The sequence below is a fragment of the Leucoraja erinacea genome, chromosome 20 (genome assembly GCF_028641065.1).
Source record: "Leucoraja erinacea ecotype New England chromosome 20, Leri_hhj_1, whole genome shotgun sequence".
NCBI lineage: Eukaryota > Metazoa > Chordata > Chondrichthyes > Rajiformes > Rajidae > Leucoraja > Leucoraja erinaceus.
In genome coordinates, this window is record NC_073396.1 from 31,557,513 (window position 1) to 31,581,218 (window position 23,706).

General features: G+C 43.1%; 1 protein-coding gene across 1 annotated transcript in view; it reads left to right on the plus strand.

Annotated features, from left to right (window-relative positions):
- The first annotated feature begins 738 nt into the window (after positions 1 to 738).
- jmjd8 (jumonji domain containing 8) overlaps positions 739 to 23,706 on the plus strand; it is a 32,981-nt gene continuing 10,013 nt past the window's right edge. Inside the window, exons 1-4 of the mRNA XM_055651796.1 lie at positions 739 to 1,244; positions 13,434 to 13,523; positions 20,204 to 20,252; positions 22,006 to 22,102. Of these exons, the coding sequence (XP_055507771.1) occupies positions 1,159 to 1,244; positions 13,434 to 13,523; positions 20,204 to 20,252; positions 22,006 to 22,102 (322 nt within the window). The 5' untranslated portion in view covers positions 739 to 1,158. The remainder of the gene's footprint in view (positions 1,245 to 13,433; positions 13,524 to 20,203; positions 20,253 to 22,005; positions 22,103 to 23,706) is intronic.

Consider the following 23,706-nt stretch of genomic DNA (forward strand, 5'->3'; position numbering starts at 1 on the left):
ATGGTGAGGATCCTTGATGATGGATTCTGCCTTCTTGAGGAAGCACCTCATGTGGATGGTTTTGATGGATGGTTTTGATGGTGGGGAGAGCTGTGTCTGGGATGGACCCAGCTGAATCCACAGTCTCTGCAGCCTCTTGTGTTCTAGTGCATTGGAATTACCATGATGCAACCAGTCTGCAAACCTTCTACAGTGCAACTGCAGAAGTTTGTCAGAGTACTCAGTGACACACTTTCATATAACAAAAGATGATGGAATATGCACTTTCCAGAAATGTCAGCCACATGAAAGAAATACGATTTTAAAATCTCTTTCAGGAATGCCTCATGATCTGAGAAAATATGGAGATTGTGCTGGGGGTCCCAGTTACAGTTGATTTCCACTGCAATGTTTGTATATTCAGATTTTGACTAGCTTATTGTCTGATACACTGGGATGCAACAAAATTCAAGAGAGTGCTTAACTGTCAACAATGCAACAATGATATTCTTACATTCAAATACAATACACAATGATAGTATATAATAAACACAAATTCAATAAATTAATAACCTCAATACTAGTGCAAAATAAACCCTGAAGTCAATTAGTGCATGAGAGTCTGGGGTAAAGGGAAATAAGACATATAGGCAGTGATGTGGAGGGATGTAGAACAAATGAATTAAACATATGCAAAAAGGTAATTATGATAAAAATAGGTTATTTTCCCTTTATTACTTTTGTGCATATCTTTCATTCTGAAGAAGGGTCTCGACACAAAATGTCACCCATTCCTTTTCCCCAGAGATGCAGTCTGACCCGTTGTTACTCCAACATGTTGTGTCTTTCTTAGGTTTAAACCAGCACTTGCAGTTCCTTGCACCACATGCCTCACCTTGATTGAAGAACAGGTGGTGGAACTACAATTCCCGTGGTGCATGAGTCCCTGGCAGCGCGCGGTGCAGGGCGGGACGGCGGTGAAGGTCAGAAGCGGCGCTGCGGTGGCGGCTGGGAAGTGTACCCGGGGTTGCCGGGCTAGCGGTGGCCGCTGGGAAGTGTACCCGGGGTTGCCGGGGTAGCGGTGGCCGCTGGGAAGTGTACCCGGGGTTGCCGGGGTAACGGTGGCCGCTGGGAAGTGTACCCGGGGTTGCCGGGGTAACGGTGGCCGGGAGCGCGGTGATGGAGCGGCTGCTGCTGCTGCTACTACTTGTATTGGCGTTGCTCGGCGTCGTCTCGCCGGTGGACGTGGAGACGGACGGAGGCTGGTGAGAGCTGGGTTGGGGGCTGCTCTTTTTTTTCTTTCTCCCGTTTGCTCGGTACAGTTTCACGGTGGCAGCTGTGCGATGCGCAGATTTTGCTGATCTCCGGCTATTCTGCAGAGACAGCTGTGGGATGCGCAGTGTGCGCACACCAAGCTCCCTTCATAAATATGTTTGACATAAAAATGCTGGCAACACACACCTGGTCGGGGCAGCACCTGTGGAAAAAGTTAAACGTTTCAGCTTCCACTGGGGTTTCTCTCACGACTGGTGCTGTTTGACCTGCCGAGTGTTCCCAATGTATCTTGGACATTTCTGGTATCTGCTGGTTTTCATTGACTTCGGTAAATATTGCCCATTGAATTTCAACATATGACGACGTGGCTCTTTGCATCCGCCTACGATTGTACCAACGCCCAAAAAAACCTTTAGGCAATAAAGGTGGTGACTGCTCGAAAGACTTCCCGTAATCCTCCCCACAATAGACTTTTTTCGAAAACCCTGCAAATTATTCTTCCTCATTGCCCTTCTGATAGTCCTCGTTAGCTTGGTTTCAGCCATTGCTACAGACATTGAGTCCCAGATCGTGGCCACTGCATTTAATATCAACCTGTGGGTTAAGACTACCCACGCTGTTCACGTACAAATCTTTCATATTTATTACAGATGGCAATGGTCCCAGCTGTAATAATGACGATCTCTGTGGAACATCACTAGTTACAGTCTTCCAATCACAAAAATAACCATATACCATCACCAGTGATGGAAATGGGTGGGTGGGAGGTACACAGGGGGACGGCGTTCCCCTACTTTTCAGTTTCCAGTTTATGTCCAATTTATGTACTAGAAGGGAGTCAGAGACGCATGTTTATTAGCTATCCTCATGGCTGCCAAGTAGTACGGGGTTTCCGTATTTCGTACGGAAATGCAATACAAATACGGAAATACGAAGTCGCGTTAATTACAGATTTTTTTTAAAAACGACCATGGATAATCGTTGCAACGAGTCATCGCTGCATCGGCCATGAGACTAAAATTTCCCCTCCCCTACCATAGATGAGGCTCGCACCAGGGTCTCCTCCATACCCCGTAACACTGCTCTCTCTCCCCATCCCCCCCACTCGCAACAAGGGCAGAGTCCCCCTGGTCCTCACCTTTCACCCCACCAGCCGGCACGTAAAACAAATAGTCCTGCGTCAGTTTCGCCACCTCCAACGTGACCCCACCACTCGCCACATCTTCCCATCTCCCCACCTGTCTGCCTTCCGCAAAGACCACTCCCTCAGTAACTCCCTTGTCAATTCTTCCCTTCCCTCCCGCTCCACCCCTTACCCGGGCACTTTCCCTTGCAATCACAAGAGATGCTACACCTGTCGCTTTACCTCCCCCCTCTACTCCTTTCAAGGACTCAAGCAGTCGTTTAAGGTGCAACAGAGGTTCACCTGCACCTCCTCCAACCTCATCTATTGCATCCGCTGCTCTAGATGTCAGCTGATCTATATCGGTGAGACCAAGCGTAGGCTTGGCGATCTTTCGCCGAACACCTCCGCTCGGTCCGCACTAACCAACCTGACCTCCCGGTGGCTCAGCACTTCAACTCCTCCTCCCATTCCGTATCCGACCTCTCTGTCCTGGGCCTCCTCCATGGCCAGAGTGAGCAACATCGGAAATTGGAGGAACAGCACCTCATATTCCACTTGGGGAGTCTGCATCCTGGTGGCATGAACATTGAATTCGCACAATTCTGTTAACCCTTGCTGTCTCCTCCCCTTCCTACCTCTCCCTCAGCCCTCAGGCTCCTCCTCCACCTTTTTCTTTTCTTCTCACCGCCTCCCCCCACTTCGCTACATATATGCTGCTGCACCCGCTGAGTTTCTCCAGCATTTTTGTGTACCTTCGATTTTCCGGCATCTGCAGTTCCTTCTTAAACACTAAAACGATTTGTTAACTAACTACCAGTAGTTAACATGTAGTTATACAATGTGTCACCAAGTATTAATGATGCCGCGTTCCTTTGAATAAAATTCACGGGAGAATTTCTTAAAACGCAGTAATTGAGGGCTCCGGACCGCGAGCACGGGCTTCTTCCTGGTGTGCAGGTAAAGTAATTCACCCACATTGTGTCTCTCTGTCTTTCGCTCTCTCGCTCCCTCGGCATTCCCGGAATCATTTGGCGTTTTGTGGTGATGGCTGCATCTGTGGTTCCTTCCTGTTGGGGGGGGGAGCCCTGGCCCGTGGCGGCTCCTGGTCTGTTCCCTCCGTGGGTGCCTCCTGGCCTGCCTGTTCCGCTGAGTTACTCCAGCTTTATGTCTACCTTCAATTTCAGAGTTAAATAAAAAGCACCGAGTGCTGGAGGAACTCAGCGGGCTAGGCGGCATCTGTGGACGGAATGGATTGGGAGTTGTTTCGGGCCAGGGTTCTTCTTCAATAGGAAGGAACTGCAGATCAAAGATACAAGAGCGGGTACTAATATGTTTGCTGCAGATCAGCAGATCTTCCGATTTAAATCAGAATTCCGATTTTATTGTTTTCCTATTTGCCAATTTTTTGTGCCCGATCATTTGGCGGCCAATCAACTTCTGTCTCTAAGGAGGTTGCGTCCAAGCACCGACCAGCTTCCCTTAAAAGTCCCGTCCATTCAACAAATCGGTCTCCTCCCGTCCAATCAGCCGCTCTCCAAGGGCATTGTGTCCAATCACATCATGCGCTGGTCACTCGGCGGCCAATCAGACACAGTCTCTGAGGAGCGTTGTGACCAATTACCGACCTATATTTGTTATACCTATCTTTATTTGACTGAGTTACTGATACAATGTGTATGTAATCATTATACCCAGTGCATATACGCTCAAAATGGCCCTGAAATTTACCATATTCCAAAAAAATGCTCACGGAGGGGGGGGGGGGGGGGGGGGGGGCATAGCACCCCCCCCCCCCCCCCCCAACCTCAGCCTCACGGACCTTAGCGTACCCCTAGTTCCTAAAATCCATTTGCATCACTGACCATCACCCTCTGTATCTTAATGTCAAGACAATTTTCGATCCAATTTGCCATGCAACTCATGGGCCTTCATCTTTGGACCAATGTCCCATGTAGGTCCTTGTTGAATAATGTATTCATGGCCTAGTAAACTATACCTACCACACTGCTCTCATCATACATTTTCTTACCACCTGCAAGAACTTCAAACAAATTAGTCATACGGGATATGCCCTTGAAAAACCTATGCTATCTAGATTAGTTCCTGGAAAACACAAAGTGCTGGAGTAACTCAGCGGGTCAGGCAGCATCTCAAGAGAATAAGGATAGGAGAGGTTTCAGGTCAGGACCCTTCTGCAGTCTGAAGAAGGGTCCTGACCTGAAACATTACCTATCCATGTTCTCCTGAGATGCTGCCTAACCCACTGAGTTACTCCAGCACTTTGTACCTTCTTTTGTAAATAAGTATCTGCAGTTCCTTGTTTCGAGATTAGTCCCCTGCCTTTCCAAGTGATCATTAATCCTGACCCTTAGAATCATTTTACCAAAACTTCTCCACTGGCGTTTTAGAGTTATAGGTCTGCAATGGCTAGATATTTGCTGTCTTCCGGTCATTTGGTACCTCACTTGTGGCTAGTCAAGATTTGAAAGTTTCAGGCAGAGCAGCAGAAACATCTTCTCTGCTTTGGGATAAATCTCATGTGGCCTTTAAGCCTGCTGAGGCATTGTACCTCTTTATTTATTGAGACATGCAGTAGAATTTCCACTTCCTATTCATTGAGTTTACCAATGGCAAAGTCCATTTCCTTTTTGAATACCAATGAAAAGTTTTAATTTAGGACCTCGCGTAATTTCTGTCTCCAGACAGATTCCCTTGTTGTCTCTCTCCTACCCTTCTCTTTCCCTGGTTATTATTTTGTCACTCGTATACATAAAATTTATTTCTGGATTTATCTTTCCCTTTAAGTGTCACCCTTTGTTCTTATACTAATCATCCTTTCCCCCCCCCTTTAATTATTATGCTTGGGCGGTATGGTGGTGCAGCGGTAGAGCTGCTGCCTTTCTCCAGTTTAAGACCTTTATTCATGATCTATCCCTGTCTTTTTTCATAACCACGTTGAAATAGACAGTTATGGTCACTCTCTCACCAAAATGAATCCTCCACTTACATTCCCTACACCTGACTGGCCTCATTTCCCACGATGCTGTGATTCTCCATCCCTCATTAGTCTATATAAATATTGTCAAAATGGCTTCCTGAATCCATTTTAAACTTTTCATCCCCCAGCCTTTTTGCGTTAAGACAATCTCAGATAATATTTGTGAAATTAGTCTCTCCAAATATAATAACTCAATTTTGATCAAATCTCTCCTGTGTGTTTATGTATCTGTTCCTCTTTCTGCAGTTGACTGTTGGAAGATCTGTAATACCCCCCAGCAAAGTGATTGTTGCTAATTTCCATTAATGTGGCCTCATTTCAGGAGTCTTCCAGAATACCATCCCGTAGTACTGAAGTAATGCAGTCTTTGACCAGTGATATAATGCCATTTCCTCATTTATATCCTCCTTTGTTTCTCCTGAAAATGTGATTTCCAGCGATATGGAGTTGTTAGTCTTGTCTGTCATTCAACCTTGTCTCAGTGATGGTAATAATGTTGTAATCCCACATGTTAATTAAAGCTTGGAGTTCATGTCAAGACTGTTTTGTTGTCATATGTCCTGAAATGGAACAATGAAATTCTTACTTGCAATAGCATCACAGACATGTGACACCATAATGAACAACAAAATAAGTTACATTTATAAAAACAAACGAACAATATAGTAAAAAGGCAAGCCTCAAGTCCATAGTACAATGAAGGTAGATCGGAGATTAGTTTACATTTATGGTGTTGGAAAGAAGCTGCTCCTGAACTTGGACATTACAGTTTTCAGGATCCTTTACCTTTTTTCTGATGACAGTGAAATGAGAACATAGTCAGGGTGATGCGAGTCCTTGATGGTACTGGCTGCCTTTGAGACAGCACCTCCAATAGATCCTTTTGATCCTTTGGCGCGACTCTGGTCAGCAGCGGCCTCTGCAGCCTGTCCGCGTTTTTATTATTTTTTGTCTGTGTTTTTATGTAGTTTTTGTTATTTTTTATGTTGGGGTGTGTGTGTGTGGGGGTGGGGTGGGAGGGGGGGGGAAACTTTTGAATCTCTCCCTGCACTGGAGACCCGACCTTTTCTCGTCGGCCCTCAGCTGTCGTTGGGGCCGCAACGAGGAGCGGCCTCCAACAGGAAGAAGCCGGGGACTCGGGTGCCGACTCGCCTCACCGTCGCGGAGCTGGCCGAGACCGGAGCGGGTGGAGCGGTGGAGGAGCGTTGCCGCTGCTGCGGGTCTGCGGACGGCGGCACCGGGAGACCGCTTTTCGGGGCTCCTGCAACGGCGACTTCTCCCGCCCGAGTTGCGGGGTCGAAGAGCTCCTGGAGCGGGGCTTAGCACCACTGCCCCGCGCGGCTTGGAATGCGGGACTTTGCGAGCGCACACCGGGGGCTCCAACACCAAGACCCGGTGTGCGACCTCGCACCACCCGGCGTGGCTTTAATGGCCGCGGGACAATCGCCATCGCCAGCCGGGGGCTTTGACTTTGACTCTGACATCGGGGGGGGAGAGAGTGCAGTGGAGAGATAAGTTTATTTGGCCTTCCATCACAGCTATGTGATGGATGTTTATGTAAAATGTAATTATGTTGTGTCTGGGGTCTATTTGTGTGTAATGTATGGCTGCAGAAACGGCATTTCATTTGGACCTCCAGGGGTCCAAATGACAATTAAATATACTCTTGATTCTTGACTCTTGATGGTGTGGAGGGGAGCACCCGCGATCCACTGGCAGTGTTCACCACATTTTGTAATCGTCTACATTCCTGGGCATTCGAGTTGCTGAACGAGGCTGTGATGCAACCATCAATATGCTCTCCTCTGTTCACCTGTACAGTTGAAGAGAGTATTTGTTGATGTACGGAATCTCCTCAATCTTCTAAGGAAGTAGAGGCATTGATGGGTTTTTTTATGATTGCATAAAAATGTCGAGTTTAACTTTGTATTTCTCTCATGACCATTAACTCTGCCCCCCATCCTGCTTACTGGATATACTAACTTTTTCTCCTCTAAGTGATTGTAACTCCCCATCTGAACATCTCCTCTGAGTCCTCGGTTCAAGTTTTTAAAATTTCTACTCTGAGCCCTCAGTTAAAATTTTTGTCTCTTGGTTTTTTTTTTTAACAGTCTGTTAAAGGGAACAGTTTTTCTATTTTGCTTATCGAAACTCATCTTATTTTTTTTGTGCCTATATTAATTCTAATAACCTACTTTGCACTCAATGACTAAACCCGGCTTCCTCTAAGAGAACCTAACAACTAAAATTCCTTACTTTTGGGAAGGTCCAAAAATATTTGGTACAATCAGTCCAATGGTCTGAGGGAATTGACAGGACCTCAATGTCTTGAGTGAAAGGAGGCATCTTTGGACACACAGCATTCAAACTTAAGAGATAAGTACACGAGTGGTGAAATCGATCCTTTAGACTTTGTCACCTTTCACATAGATCATATTTGATCTGATCCTGGCCTCAACTCCACTTCCTTCCTTATTTCCCCATAAGCTCAACTTCCCCCCCTAGAACAAAATTCCTCTGTCCAAAAAATATTCAATGTTTCCACCTCCATAGCTCTTGAAGGTGGAGAATTCCAAAGATTTACAGTTCTTAAAGATAATAAATTCATCCCTATCTTATATAGACAATCCCTTATTCTGAAACAATGTCCCTTGTTCTAGATTTTCCCGCAGGGAACACCCTCTCAGGATCATGCAATGTTACAATCTCAGAAGGAGTTAATTCCCATGCTGGCCTTGAGGTTTCAATGATTAGAACAAGTTGTTTTACTGCCAAGAAGTTACTTTTGAGTTCACGTCATTTAGTCTTGTCATTCCTTGCAATATAATTCTTTAACAATGTATTTTTTATACGTATACCAATAATATCTACTCAAATAATCAGAAAATCTGCAGACGTTGGAAATCTGAAATAAAACCAAGATTACTGGAAGTGCCCAGCAAGTCAAGAAGCATCTATTGAAAAAGAAACACAGTTAATGTTTCAGGTTGACCATCTATTCATAAGCTGACCACTACCATTCTTAACCCCACTCCTCCCTCTTATTAACATACTGCTTATCTAATGTCCTGTATTGTGATGAGTGGATTTGGATAGCACGTTAAATATGGGTAGGAATTAATTTCTCTAATCAAAAACCTGAGTACAAAAATCTAGACAAACACTCCCAATTTGCTAAAAATGTGTGGTGCAATGCCAGCAGTATGCTGTCTTTTGAAAACAAGTTGTTACTTTTCAGATGTACAAAAATAGCAAATTATGATGTTATCCTGATCAATATTCATATCATAAAATCCAGATTATTTTGCAGTTTGTAGGAGCTTGATGCTTGCAGATTGGCTGTCGCATCTGCATTTCAGATGGAATCCTACAATGTCAGAGATCCCCGCATTTCGGAAAACTGTATAAATTAAGGGCCTATTCATTCTCATGTTGGTGTAAATCATCTCAAGGGGCAATTTTGATTTTGTGCAGAGAATTAGTCCTGGATTCCTAACCAATATTATCCTTAAATAAACTCACTAAAAACTGGGAGTTTGCTGTTTACGTGGGTCTGCTGTATTTGAACTGTTTCTGCATTTCAGAAATGTTTCATGGGCTGTAAAACATTTTGGGACATTCTGAAAGGCACAACGACCTTGCAATTTTTCTACTAATGAAAGAAAAAAATAACACTGCAATTATTTTAAGTTGCCATAATTCCAGTCTCTGGTAACTGACTCCATCTACTGATGATGTACTCCACTCACCACCCTGAGCTGAACTACTAACTCCAAAATCTTCTCATTACTAAAGACCACACCGAAATTGTGGGATGAATTCCAAACATAAGCGAGACGTTGTAGACAATTTACAAAGTGAAGAAAGTAATATTTACTTGCTATTATGGTAATAATTTTCAAAAGTCATTGAAGAGAGAGGCCACAGTTCTGCAATATCACTATTTACGTAGGGTAATACTCATCATTACGACGTACCTTTATAACTCTATCCCTGTCGCGCACACCAGCCGCTGAACCACTTATCCATCCCTTTCTAACTTTAAGTATTCCTTGCTTTCCCTATCTTTCCATCCCACCCCCTTCCCAATTCTCCGACCAGTCTGACTGTCCCTAATTAAATTTGATCTGTTTGCTTTGCTGTTACCGTCTCCTAGCTAACAATGATTTTTATTCCACATTTTCCTTGATCTCCACACCCTTTGATATCTCGTTCTCCCACCTTACACTTCCATATCTCTGTACCTCCCCCTCCCCTGACTGTCTGAAGAAGGTTCTCGACCCAAAACGCCACCCATTCCTTCTCTCCTGAGATGCTGCCTGTCCCGCTGAGTTACTCCAGCATTTTGTGTCTATCTCAGTTTAAACCACATCCTTCCTACACTTTTGTCTTTAGATTCCACTATTCATTGCTCTCATTGTAGATCTCCAGTCTTCCAGGTTCTGAAATGCTCGAGGTTATCAAAAAATCTGCCACCTTTGTTTTAACTTGAACAAAATCTAATTGATCCCTTTGTTAAATATTGTTGTGGCAATGTTTTAAATTGTTACCTTGCTTTCAGGTGGTAACACACCTGTGAAGACCTTTATGATGTTTTGATATGTTAAGTGTAAGTTGTTTTACCAGATTAGGATGAAAGCAGTCAGGACAAAGAATTTAAAATATTGAAGTTTGGGTGTGAGCGCAGTAGTGTAAGAGCTGTTCAGCCAAGCTTGATGTTAACAGATTAAAATGTCACATTAGTATACAGGTGCACAACCTTTTATCCGAAAGCCTTGGGACCAGACACTTTTCGTAATTCAGAAATTTTCGGCTTTCAGAATGGAAGATTTTTAGCATAGATTTTAACGGCTGGCTCAGTGGTAGAGTGCTCGGCTCATATCCGCAAGGTCGCGAGTTTGCGCCTCGATCCCGGCAGTTACTCGATCGCGAGTTTGAGTCTTCAATGTAGTTTTTTCTTGCAGAATAGGAGAGAATAGGGAGGGTTAGGCTGGGATCATTCTCTGCTAGATAATCTTAGTGCGGGAGACAAGTGTAGGAGAGGTGTACTGACTGTGTGGGCAGAACTTTGGAAGTGATTGCCCACCATTCTCAAAAGCCGCTGTGTCTCCCTGTCCCTCCAACTCCAGAGGAATCCGCTCCCCGATGCGCCGCTACGGCGACAAGTGGCAGTTCGCCCACAGCCCGAGCTGCGCCCCCTCATCCGCAACCCGGGTTCCTCTGGAGTTGGAGTGGGGCTGGGCTAGAGTTGTTGCTGGCTGTGAGTCTCTGGGATCTCCGTGCTTGCAGTGGGCCTGGGGGTCGGTGTCCCGATGAGGGGGCGCAGCTCAGGCTGTGGGCGAACTGCCACTTGTCGCTGTAGCGGCGCATCGGGGAGCGGCTTCTGGTGGTCCTGACGTCTCTCAGCTCCTGTCCAGGGGGATGGCCGGAGACGTCAGGACCAACAAGAACCTGCTCCCCGATGCGCAGCTACAGCGACAAGTGGCAGTTCGCCCACAGCCCGAGCTGCGCCCCCTCATCCGCAACCCGGGTTCCTCTGGAGTTGGAGCGGGGCTGGGCTAGAGTTGCTGCTGGCTGTGAGTCTCTGGGATCTCCGTGCTTGCAGTCGGTGTCCCGTTGGTCCTGACGTCTCCGGTCACCCCTCTGGACTGGAGCTGAGACTTGGAACTGTACCGCCCTTACCCCCCCCTCCCTCTGCAACTGCAAACAACCCCACAGTTCCCAGTCTCAGCTCCTGTACAGGGGGGTGGCCGGAGACGTCACAGCCCGAGCTGCGCCCCCTCATCCGCAACCTCAAGACCAAGACGCACCTTGCACCATCAGCTTCTGTCCCTACGGGGAGCGTGTTCCTCTGGAATTGGAACGTGGCTGGGCTGCTGCTGGCTGTGGGTCTCTGGGATCTCCGTGCTTGCAGTGGGCCTGGGGGCCGGTGTCCCGTTGGTCCTGACGTCTCCGGTGATTGGCATTAACTCCGACGTGAAGACAGTGCAAAACCCCCGCGCCGGTGCAATGGGCGGGGAGCTGGAGAGGGGAGGGAAGGGGTCACACACATGGCCGGGAAGCAGAGGGGTGTAGGTGGGGTGAAACTTAAGGGAGCGACAATTTGCTGCTGCCTGCCCGCTGAGTTAAAAAGTTCTCATGCAAGACTCACGATACACTGTGTATCGTGAGTCTACCGTGGGAACTTTTTTTAACTCAGCGGGCAGGCAGCAGCATATTGTCAATTATTAACCCACCCGCGCAATATACCCTCACCTTCTCTTTTATGAATGGGGATTTAGTTCCCCTTTCTTCGAGGACCGACCGGAGGTTCCGCTGTCACCTCTGCGGGCCGCCCTCGGTGAACGTTTTCAAGGACCTTTCTTCAAGGACTGAAAAAATGTCGCTATTCGGAGGTTTTCGTTATTTGGAACTTCGGATAAAAGGTTGTGCACCTGTACCAAAATGAGTGAACTTCATTCTAATAAATTTAATTATTTAATTATTGCGAGTTTTGACAAAAAGCCTTCTATCTGAAACATTAACACCATGTCTCTTTCCATGGTGCTGCACCAACTGCTGAGTATTATCCAGTATTTTCTGTTTTCATATCAGATTTCCCGCACTTGCAGTTATTTTGAAGGAAATGTTCCAGTTAATTGACACCCAAGTTCCCACAATAGCCTATTCTTAGTCATATTCAATGTGGAATAAATATTGGTGAGAATGCTAGGGGGAAACTTTCTGCCCTTTGAAATAACGTCAAGGGATCTTAAACAATTACGTCAGAGAGCAAACAGAAACTTGCCACACATTCGGGAACAAAATGTTTTGACTCCTTCTTGAACTATTAATGTGAAATTATTTTACACAGTAGCCATGAGTCATAATCTACAAATGTGGACCAGTTCTCTGGCAAATTGTTACATAAACTGCTTGTATATCTTCTCTGTGGCACTCAGGAAACTCGACTGATTATAGGGAAATAGTTTATCTCCTGAGCTGAGTAACTTATGCACATGCACTACTGTTAAATAATAGAACTATACGCAATATATTGCATATCCATGTCAATAGCTTTAGAAATATATAAAATTTGAGAGTTGGCAGACTGTTACAATGGCCCAGATTGGATTTTTAAGGTTTTGGTCACAAACAATAAACACTCACGATTTGAAATTCTTTAGACTTAGAGATACAGTGGGGTGGAAGATTGCAACCTTCACGTGGTCTGCCCTGTTTCAACGAATGCAATCAACCCGGCGTGCACAATCAAATAAGATCAAATAGAACAAATTGTCCTACAACTTTAGCCTGTGCACCCCATACGCAAGAAGAAGAAGAGATACAGCATGAAAACAAGCCCTTCATCCCACTGAGTCCACGCCAACCAGCAATCGCCCTGTACACTAGCACTTTACAATTTCACCTAAGCCAATTAACCTACAAACCTGTACATCTTTGGAATGTAGAAGGAAACCAGAGCACCCAGAGAAAATCCACGTCATCACAAGGAGAACGTAGAAGCTCCATATACATAGCACCTGTAGTCAGGATCGAACCCAGGTCTCTGGCACTGTAAGGCAGCAACTCTATCGCTACGCCACTGTGCCGCCCCTTGTAGATCTTGCATATCAAAGGACAGTAATACCATGTAGAATTACATTCATATTCCAAGATCAACCAGAAATGCTTCACTTATCAAACCATGGTTCTTTGATAGATGAACCCAGATGACATTGTAGACATTTCACCCAGAGAGTTGTAAATCTGTGGAATTCTCTGCCACAGAAAGCAGTGGAGGCTAATTCTCCCATCTCAAGAGAGAGTTAGATTTAGCTCTTAGGGCTCACAGAATCAAGGGATATGGGGAAAAAGCAGAAACTGGGCACTGACTTTGGATGTTCAGCTATGATCATATTGAATAGCGATGCTGGCTGAAAGGGCAGAATGGCCTACTCCTGCACCTATTTTCTATGTCATGTGGGTATGTGTTACTGATTTATTGTTTTGAATATTTTAATCTCAATTACTAATTGAAATATTCAGTAACAATTTTGCACCTCATTTTTGCAGGCATACAGATCACTCCATGCAACTGGTTGGTAAAGGATCATGCAATGTGGAAGTGAGAGACTCTTTGACTTATTCCGAATTTATTCACTGGTATGTTTTTATAATCAAAGCAGCATTATTTGCTACCTTCTATCTTGGAGTAAGAATTGGATTACATCAGAGCCCTGTGATTTTGAGCTTGTTTTACTGCCAGATCTCAGAGTACCTCAATCTTATCAATTTAGATCTTGATGAAAGCATGGAATATATTACGTACACCAGGTGGCCTAGGGTGTTAGACATGGGAGACTCGAATACTTTATGATTTATTAGAATTTTTATCTTGCTGTTGTCTTGGCAAAATCCCATTAAAACCTATGGTGATAACATTTTCTGAATTTAAGTAATTCTTTGTGCTACTGTCGCCTGGGCTTAAAATTAATGGCACTAATCACATGGTGGTAAGATTTGTGAAGACATTTTTGAGGAAATTCTTTTTTTATTCCGCAGGGTTTGGAATCTTTGTGAAGCTTGCTGCAGGCCACAAACTCATTTCTGTCTATAGACAATAGACAATAGGTGCAGGAGTAGGCCATTCGGCCCTTCGAGCCAGCAATGCGATTCAATGTGATCATGGCTGATCATCCCCAATCAGTACCCCGATCCTGCCTTCTCCCCATATCCCCTGACTCCACTAACTTTAAGAGCCCTATCTAGCTCTCTCTTGAAAGCATCCAGAGAATCTGCCTCCACTGCCCTCTAAGGCAGAGAATTGCACACTCACCACTCTCTGTGAGAAAAAGTGTTTCCTTGTCTCCATTCTAAATGGCTTACTCCTTATTCTTAAACTGTGGCCCCTGGTTCTGGACTCCCCCAACATCGGGAACATGCTTCCTGCCTCTAGCGTGTCCAAACCCTTAACAATCTTGTATGTTTCAATGAGATAGCCTCTCATCCTTCTAAACTCCAGAGTGTACAAGCCCAGCTGCTCCATTCTCTGAACATATGACAGTCCCACCATCCCGGGAATTAACCTTGTAAACCTACGCTGCACTCCCTCAATAGCAAGAATGTCCTTCCTCAAATTAAGAGACCAAAACTGCACACAATACTCCAGGTGTGGTCTCACTAGGGCTCTGTACAACTGCAGAAGGACCTCTTTGCTCATATATTCGATTCCTCTTGTTATAAAGGCCAACATGCCATTAGCTTTCTTCACTGCCTGCTGTACCTGCATGCTTACTTTCATAGACTGATGTACAAGGACCCCCAGATTCCGTTGTACTTCCCCTTTTCCAAACTTGACGCCATTTAGATAGTAATCGGCCTTCCTGTTTTTGCTACCAAAGTGGATAACCTCACATTTATCCGCATTAAACTTCATCTGCCATGCATCTGCCCATGCCCCCAACCTGTCCAAGTCACCCTGCATTCTCATAGCATCCTCCTCACAGTTCACACTGCCACCCAGCTTTGTGTCATCTGCAAATTTGCTAATGTTACTTTGAATCCCTTCATCCAAATCATTGATGTATATTGTAAATAGCTGCGGTCCCAGCACCGAGCCTTGCAGTACTCCACTAGTCACTGCTTGCCATTCTGAAAGAGACCCGTTAATCCTTAATTGTTTCCTGTCTGCCAACCACTTCTCTATCCATATCAGCACTCTACCCCCAATACCATGTGCCCTAATTTTGCTCACTAATCTCCCATGTGGGACTTCATCAAATGCTTTCTGAAAGTCCTGGTACACTACATCCACTGGCTCTCCCTTGTCCAATTTCCTAGTTACATCTTCAAAAAATTCCAGAAGATTAGTCAAGCATGATTTCCAATCCATGCTGACTTGGAGCGATCCTGTTACTTCTATCCAAATGTTCGGCTATCTCATCTTTTCTAATTGACTCCAGCATCTTCCCCACCACGGATGTCAGGCTAACTGGTCTATAATTCCCTGTTTTCTCTCTCCCGCCTTTCTTAAAAAGTGGGACAACATTAGCTACCCTCCAATCCACAGGAACTTATCCTGAGTCTATAGAACATTGGAAAATTATCACCAATGCATCCACGATGTCTAGAGCCATTTCGTTAAGTACCCTGGGCTGCAGACCATCAGGCCCTGGGGATTTATCAGCCCTCAGTCCCATCAGTCTATCCAACACCATTTCCTGCCCAATGTGGACTTCCTTCAGATCCTCCGTCACCCCAGATCCTCTGGCCACTACTATATCGGGAAGATTGTTTGTGTCCTCCTTAGTGAAGACAGATCCAAAGTACCTGTTCAACTCATCTGCCATTTCCTTGTTCCCCATAATAAATTCACCTTTTTCGGTTTTCAAGGGTCCAACTTTGGTCTTAACTAATTTTTCCCTCTTCACATATCTAAAGAAGCTTTTACTATCCTGCTTTATATTCTTGGCTAGCTTACCTTCGTACCTCATCTTTTCTCCCCGTTTTGTCTTTTTAGTTATCTTCTGTTGTTCTTTAAACATTACCCAATCCTCTTGCTTCCCGCTCATCTTTGCTACGTTGTACTTCTTCACTTTAATTTTAATACTGTTCCCGTCGTCCCTTTCTCCCCTTGGAATCTTTCTTCCTCCTAGGAATGAACTGATCCTGCACCTTCTGTATTATTCCTAGAAACACCTGCCATTTTTGTTCCACTGTCATCCCTGCTAGTGTATCTTTCCAGTCAACTTTGGCCAGCTCCTCCCTCATGGCCCCATAGTCCCCTTTATTCAACTGTAACACTGTGGTGTCAGTAACACTGACACCTCCGATCTACCATGTTATGGTCATTGCCTCCTAATGGCTCATTAACCTCAAGGTTCTTTATTAAATCCGGTTCATTACATAACACTAAATCCAGAATTGCCTTCTCCCTGGTAGGCTCCAATACGAGCTATTCAAATAATCCATCACAAAGGCACTCTACAAAGTCCCTTTCTTGGGGTCCAGTACCAACCTGATTTTCCAAGTCTACCTGCATGTTGGAATCTCCCATAACAACCACAGCATTACTTTTACTACATGCCAATTTTAACTCCTGATTCAACTTGCACCCTATGTCCAGGCTACTGTTTGGGGGCCTGTAGATTAGTCCCATTAGGGTCTTCTTACCCTTACAATTCCTTAGCTCTATCCATACTGACTCCACATCACCTGTTTCGATGTCACCCCTTACAAGGGACTGAATTTCATTCCTCACCAACAGGGCAACCCCACCCCCTCTGCCTGTCTGTCTTTTTGATAGGAGGACCCTTGAATATTCAGTTCCCAGCCCTGGCCCTCTCGCAGCCATGTCTCAGTAATTCCCACAACATCATACTTGCCAGTTTCTAACTGAGCCTCAAGCTCATCCACTTTATTCCTTAAACTTTGTGCATTCATATACAGCACTTTCACCTCCGTATTCACTTCCCCCCTCGCACCGCTCGCAATTGGCCCTGACCTTACCCTGTTGTCCATTCTCAAGCTTTCCTTCCGTTTAATTATTGGGATTCCACGTAAGCAATTACAGGCCAAACATTTCCCTTGATCAGAGTGGGCAACTTCCAAAGTAGCCTGAATATTAATGAAATGAATTCACATCCTCACAGATCAATGCAAAACCCTCGTCATTGATTATCATCCTTATGCCAATAATCATTATTAACCAGGAAACCAGGATTGTATGAGGGACAGTTTGGGTAGGGTAGATTGGGAAATTATATTATCGGATAGAAGAACAAACAATGAAAAGTAATCTGCGACAAGATTTGCAGAAAATATTAATATCTTTAAGACAAAATTGGTCCAATCGTAGATTACCGGATAAAGTAAAAATTGCTTTAAATCTATGGAAATGTGCATAAAATGGCTGGAAGAAACAGTGGGAGTTGTTAATAGGCATCTAAATAGGAGAAATGGCGTAGAGCACGTCATAAGTAGGGACATTAGAGTTGCGTATAACACTTCTTTAATGCTTTTCCTTACATTAAATCTAAGGATAGGTGCTCAAAATGACTGGAAGAAATTGAGCCTGAGGGTTATTGGTGTTTTGTAATTCAACAAAGGACGATCAAGAACGGGGAGACAAGAATATGAAAGTAGACTGGCAGGAAACATAAAACAAAATTGTAGAAGCTCCTATGGCTACGTAAAAGAAAAAGACTACAGTGAAGGCAAATATGAATAAAGATCGAGAATGCAGAACTTATAATTGCAGAGAAGTTACATAAATACGTTGTGTCTACTTTCATGGGAGAAGACACAACATACTTCCCGTAAATACTGGAGAACGAACGGTCCAGTGCAAGCGAAGGAGTAGTAATGAAGAAATACTACTATAGATGTCAATGAGGCTGAAAACTGATAAATCACAATGATCTTTTGAAAGGAGTAGCTTTGGATGAAGCAAATGCTCAGGATTTCATCTTCAAAAACACTATAGATTCTGGTTCCTGCAGATTGGAGGGTGGCAAACATGAGCCCACCATTTACGAAAGGAGGGAGTGCGATGGGGAGGGCGGGGGTGTGTGTGTTTATAGTTACCTAAAATTGGAGAAATCAATGTTCATATCGTTGAGTTGCAAGCTACCCAAGCAGAATACGAGTTGCTGATTCTCCTGTTTGCCCGTGACCGCTCTCTGACACTCAAGGATGTCCACGTCAGTATTGGAATGAAAAGAGAAGTTAAAATGGTTAGCAACTGGGAGATCCAGACGGCCTTGGCAGACTGAGCGTAAAAACATTCGGCAAAGACCACGCTTGGTCTCGCCATGCATGTCATTGTGTGGCAAATACATAAGACATCTGAGTGTAGCCAAATTAGTGAGATATTTGCCACATATTGACAGATCTTTATGCTGAAACAAGGTCATGTTTAACAACTAATGCAGTTTATTTCATTTTTGTTTGAGCTGCACGAAATGAAGATTATACCTATAGTGCCCTCAAAATGGATGGAGGCACTGCAATGGTCTTATTCTGGTTGGTAGGTTGTGAGGAGAAGGGTACCATGGGAATCATTGTTTTGACCCCATTTATTTAGAAACTATGCCAATAATTTGACTGAAGAGACAAGGTACAACTTTCCAAGTTTGTTGGTGACCCAAAACCAGATCAGAACGAGTGTAGTGCTGAGAAAGCAAAGAGATTTCAAGCGGATATGGAAAAGCTAAATAAATGGGCACCAACGTCGCAGATGGTGTACAATGTGGAAATATGTGCGGTTATGAACTTTGGTAAGGGAAACCGAATTGCTGATTTTCTTTGAATGATGAAAGATTGATGTTCAGTGGGAACTGTGTGTCCTTGTACTCAAGGCACTAAAAACAAATACTTAGGTGCAGCAGGCAAATAGGAAGACAAATGATTAGTTTGTCTTTATTTCTAGATGATTTGAATATAATAATAAAAATTGCATATTCCAATTATATAGGGCCATGGTGAGACTATACTTGAAGTATTGTGTACAGGATAGGTCTCCTTACTTAAATGTTTATGCAACAAAGATTCAATGCATTAGTTTCTGGGATGGCAGGTTTGATGCATGAAGAGATTGAATAGACCAGAATGAGAGAGGATCTCACTGAAACATACAAAATTCCTTGAGGGCTCCAAAGGATGGAAGCAGAGATGTGTCTAGTGGAAGGATGTCTAGAACCAGATGACAGTTACAAAGTAAAGGCTCAGCCATTCCAGGATTGAAATAAGAAAGTGTAGGAAGGAACTGCAGTTGCTGGTTTAAACCGAAGATAGATACAAAAAGCTGGAGTATCTCAGCGGGCTAGGCAGCCTCTCCGTCGAAAAGGAAAAGGTGAGCCTTCACACTCTGTGGTAGTGAGTCTGGATTAAAAGGTGGTTGTAGAGCAGGAGGAATGTCTTTACCAAAGAATCATGAATCATTGAAGTTCTCCACCTCAGAAAGCTGGAAGCTCAGTCTTTGATTTCTGAGAATATTTTTTAGATATCAAATAAATTTGAGGATGTTGGGATACGCCAGGACAATGGTATTAAGACAAAGGATTAGCATCAACATTAACTGCGCAGCAGGACAGAGCGAGAAAATGACCCACTCGTGCTCCCATGGTATATATTTTTAAGCGATAACCTTTCCTTTAAATTACCCAATGAGCTACCTGACTTTAAAGTCAGTACAAATAATAATCAGGAATTAAGGTACTAGTTTAAACAAGATACTGAAATTGAAAACATGGGAAATATACTATTTACAGGATCAATATATCAGTCATCAATCAGGTTACTTTTAATGTGGAGTGGTATGGCTCAATTTGTTCACCAGAAAACCTTGCCTTAAATGTAGATACAATATAAATGAAACCAAAGATAGATGAGAGGATGTAACGACCTAAATGATAACACTTGTTGCCAATATCACCATTGCAGCAAATGTTTGCTCAGGGAATAACATGTAATATAACTAAAGCCTGGACCAAAAACCTGGACCAAATTTGAGCTTGATAAAATCAGTTTTATATATGAAATGAAATGAATGAAAGAGTGAGGGGGGGGGGGGGATCCTTGGAACAAATCATTTCTTGTCATGAATTTTGTAACCTACATATTTGAAAATGATTGCTCATGCTACTGCCCGCCACCTCATTGATCAGTAAATCCTAAGTGCAAGAACAAGTTCAGTGAGCAGCAGCAATGTAAATTAATGAGTATAGATTTAACCTTCAGATATCCATTCCATCTTACACATAGCAGCTAAAGAAGGCAAAATGTTTATATGATCCCATTCTAAAGCAAAACAAGTAAAAATGCAAAATGTCATTGTCTCTCAGGTACGCATATACAAAGCCAGTGATTATTCGAGGACTCACCCAGAATGAGGTAAGAATCTGTCAATGTGCTATTTTCTGACCCAACAAGGCTAAGTAAGAAGCAATTTGGCTGCAATTTGAACTATTCTATTACATTTCATGTTTTACATATCCTTGTGTGTTCATGGACAATTAGTGATCGAGTTGAGGAAGGGTTTTATTTCTTCCAGAGATTTTATTTACTATTTGCCTTAAATCTTTGCCCTCACATTACGGATCCACTTCCCACTGCTTACAGATATTCTTTATGTACTCCATCGGAACTATTCATGATATTGACACTTAGCAAACCTCGCCAAGTTGTAGGGAGAAAACCCACCTTTACCAGTCCCATTGTTTAGAAATTAAATTCCAGTCCTTCTCAAAGGATTTAACATAATTCCTGAAGTGTGCTGCCCAGAATTCGATGCAGTACTGACCTGAGGCCCAACCTACTGCTGCTGGCACTGAGCCTAGTTTATGATAGGAAATACCCTCATAAACAAATTGTTATCTCTTCTTTGAATACTGTTCTTACAATTTTTTTAAACCAAAAGCAGTCAAGCTACATTTTTCTCTCTTATGATGGTGATACTCTCAGTTTATCAGTTTCTTAGAAATTAAAAAATCGAAATAGAAAAATTGTGCTCCTTGCTTAAATGATATATAACCCATATGGTTTCATATCAGTGTGGTCACCATATGTTGATGTAGTGTATTAAATAATTATATATATTACCTTGTCAGCTAAATTGGTGATTTAAAATTCACTAATGGGCTGACTACCAGTTTTGATGAAGGGTCTGACCTAAAACGGTTTCTGCCCCCATTGACCTGTTAGTTGCTTCCAATGTTGGCTATTTTTGAACCACAACTAAACCATTTTACCTCACTTTTTCTCCCTTCCTGGAACTGAGAAATTGCAATTGTACTGGGTGGATCTAAGAACTCTGAAATTTTTAAAACAATACTTCATATACTACAAATTATTTTCTAAGTACAATCATAGTTCTGTATGTGAACATTGTAACCATTCAATGTGCCGCACAGGGTCCTTGCCAATGAAATCAATGGCAAGTCATTCTGCTCTCTCTGAAAAAGGGTCCCAACCCGAAAGGTTGTCTATCTGTGTTCTCCAGAGATGCTGTCTGACCCACTGAGTTACTCCATCATCCTGTGTCTATTTTGCACTCTCTGCTGTTGTTTTCAGGTCAAACTTTGGCTGAGATATCTATTGGGTTCTTGAATGTCCTCCCAAACCTGAAATCTACAGAGGCCTTTCTTTATATCATCTACAAAGTCCCGTGAAGCTGATCTCTAAAGCAGTGATGATTATTATTTATTTCTTGTCTTCAAGAAAATTACACACTTTGCTAGAGTTCATTAAAGGTGCAAATGAGAAGCAGGTTAACATACCACCCATCTGCCAACTCTTGCTCTGCTAACAAAGCACATGTAATTGCATATACTATTGTCATCTGATTGTGCACATCAGGACATATCCGTTATCAGGGCTATAATTTCATCCCATGTACAATTTTTAACCTCAAACAGCAGTCACATGATTCACGATACAATCAGTGTTCACTTAAAAAAAGGCCCATTATTCCTTCCCAAACCAATCTATTGTTCCACATGTCATGTGATGCTGCAAATTTAGGAATGGCATTACTAAACCAACAGCAGCCTTTAATGATACACACAGCACATGGATAAAGTGAATTGACACAACCTTTCTGAATGCAAAACTCTGGCTAAGCATTTTGTGCGATTCTATTTTGTAGCAATTCAGGGCTCTCTGCTCGAAGCAAAGACTTCTGCAGGAGTTTGGAAATCGGTTGGTGAGACTGAGCACAGCAAACACGTACTCCTATCATAAAGGTACTTATACTTTTAGTAACCACATCCCCTACTGTCTAATAGGGCAAATAAAATTCTAACCTTCGGCCTTTTCTGGTGAATTGATTCAATTTGTTTTTGTCTCCCATTTTCTTTAACATCTGGAAAGATGATCATATTGTGTCTAAAAATATCCTCCCTGCTGTAATCCTATAGTCCAATCCTATAGTACTGCTTTTTGCTCTGCCTCTTATTAATCTAAATTTCCTTTGAAAAATGCAATGATCTCTTTATAAAATTAAAATATTGCTAATTTATATGACTATTTTCCTTCATTTTTGCAGAGTAATTATGTGATTTTAATCCTGTTCATTTGCATCTTTCAGCCTTTTGTGTATACTCTCATTCCTTACTTTTTCTTCCAGAAGAATATTAAAATACATGACCTTTTACTTTGACCTTAATACTAACAGTAAATTTTGAGTTGAGCTCCTTCTGCTTGGGGATAAATTGTATACATCCACACAATGACTTAACGTCAATACCGATCATAGTTTACTGATCTATAAATGTTCTCTCTTTGGTCAGACTATTCATAGAGTGTCCATATTAAGTGTTTTTTCTACTTCTCCCCTTCCCTGTCAATTGCATTCTTCAGTTCCCAATACAACCGAGCTGTTCACAGTATACAGCCAGACCTCTGGATGATTGGAAACATATTGATTGGCAGGAGGCCCTGACATTTTCACAGGCACAGCCAGTATTATAAGACCCCTATTAACAAGTGTTCTGTCAACTTATTGGAAACCTTTCCAAGTACAAAACATCACTGCTAGTGCAAATTGTCTGCTGTCTTCATGGATTTATTCTATCTCTGCCCGCCACTATAACACACAGGGCTACTGGGATTCCATAACATGTGTGCCAGTTACAGGTTAATTAAGTAACCACTATAAATTAAATGTGAATTATTATATGGTACCTGATAAGTTGTAATTTATAAACCTCTAAGCTGGGAATAAGAACATGGGATGAGGCAAAGTCTTTTTTTAGCTCACACCATTAAACCAAATGAGCTGCCGCACTATAAACCTTTGAACATCGATTGATCCATGCTGTATGGATAATTTGCAACAGATGGAAGCCATTTTATGCCGATGGGGAAAAACGCTATCTCTAGTCTATTCCCACCCTCCAACTCTCCCCTGCCTCACTTCACCCTTTTACCAATACTCTGTCGGATATGGCTTGACAAATGAACATGCAGGTACTTTTCAAATCTGATGAAGCTTTCTATGCCTTCATTGTTCCAAATCGTACCACACACTGGATGAAAAAGTTATTTATCTTCTCTCTCACCCTTCTGACATGTACTTTAAATGTACACGCCTAATGTTTGACTATTCTGCTTGCAAAAGTACATCCTTCCTATTTACTTTATCTAAGCCCATTATAGATTTATACACCCCAATTAACTTTACAAACATCTTCCATTCCATAGAAAACACCTTATCTGAGCCATTCTTTCCTCATATCCAAATTGTTCTAGTCGTTGCAATGTTGTTGTGACCTCCTCTAGCTTCTCACTGGTCATATCATATATTACTGTATTATGATGACCACAGTAGGCAGTACTTTTCTGTCCA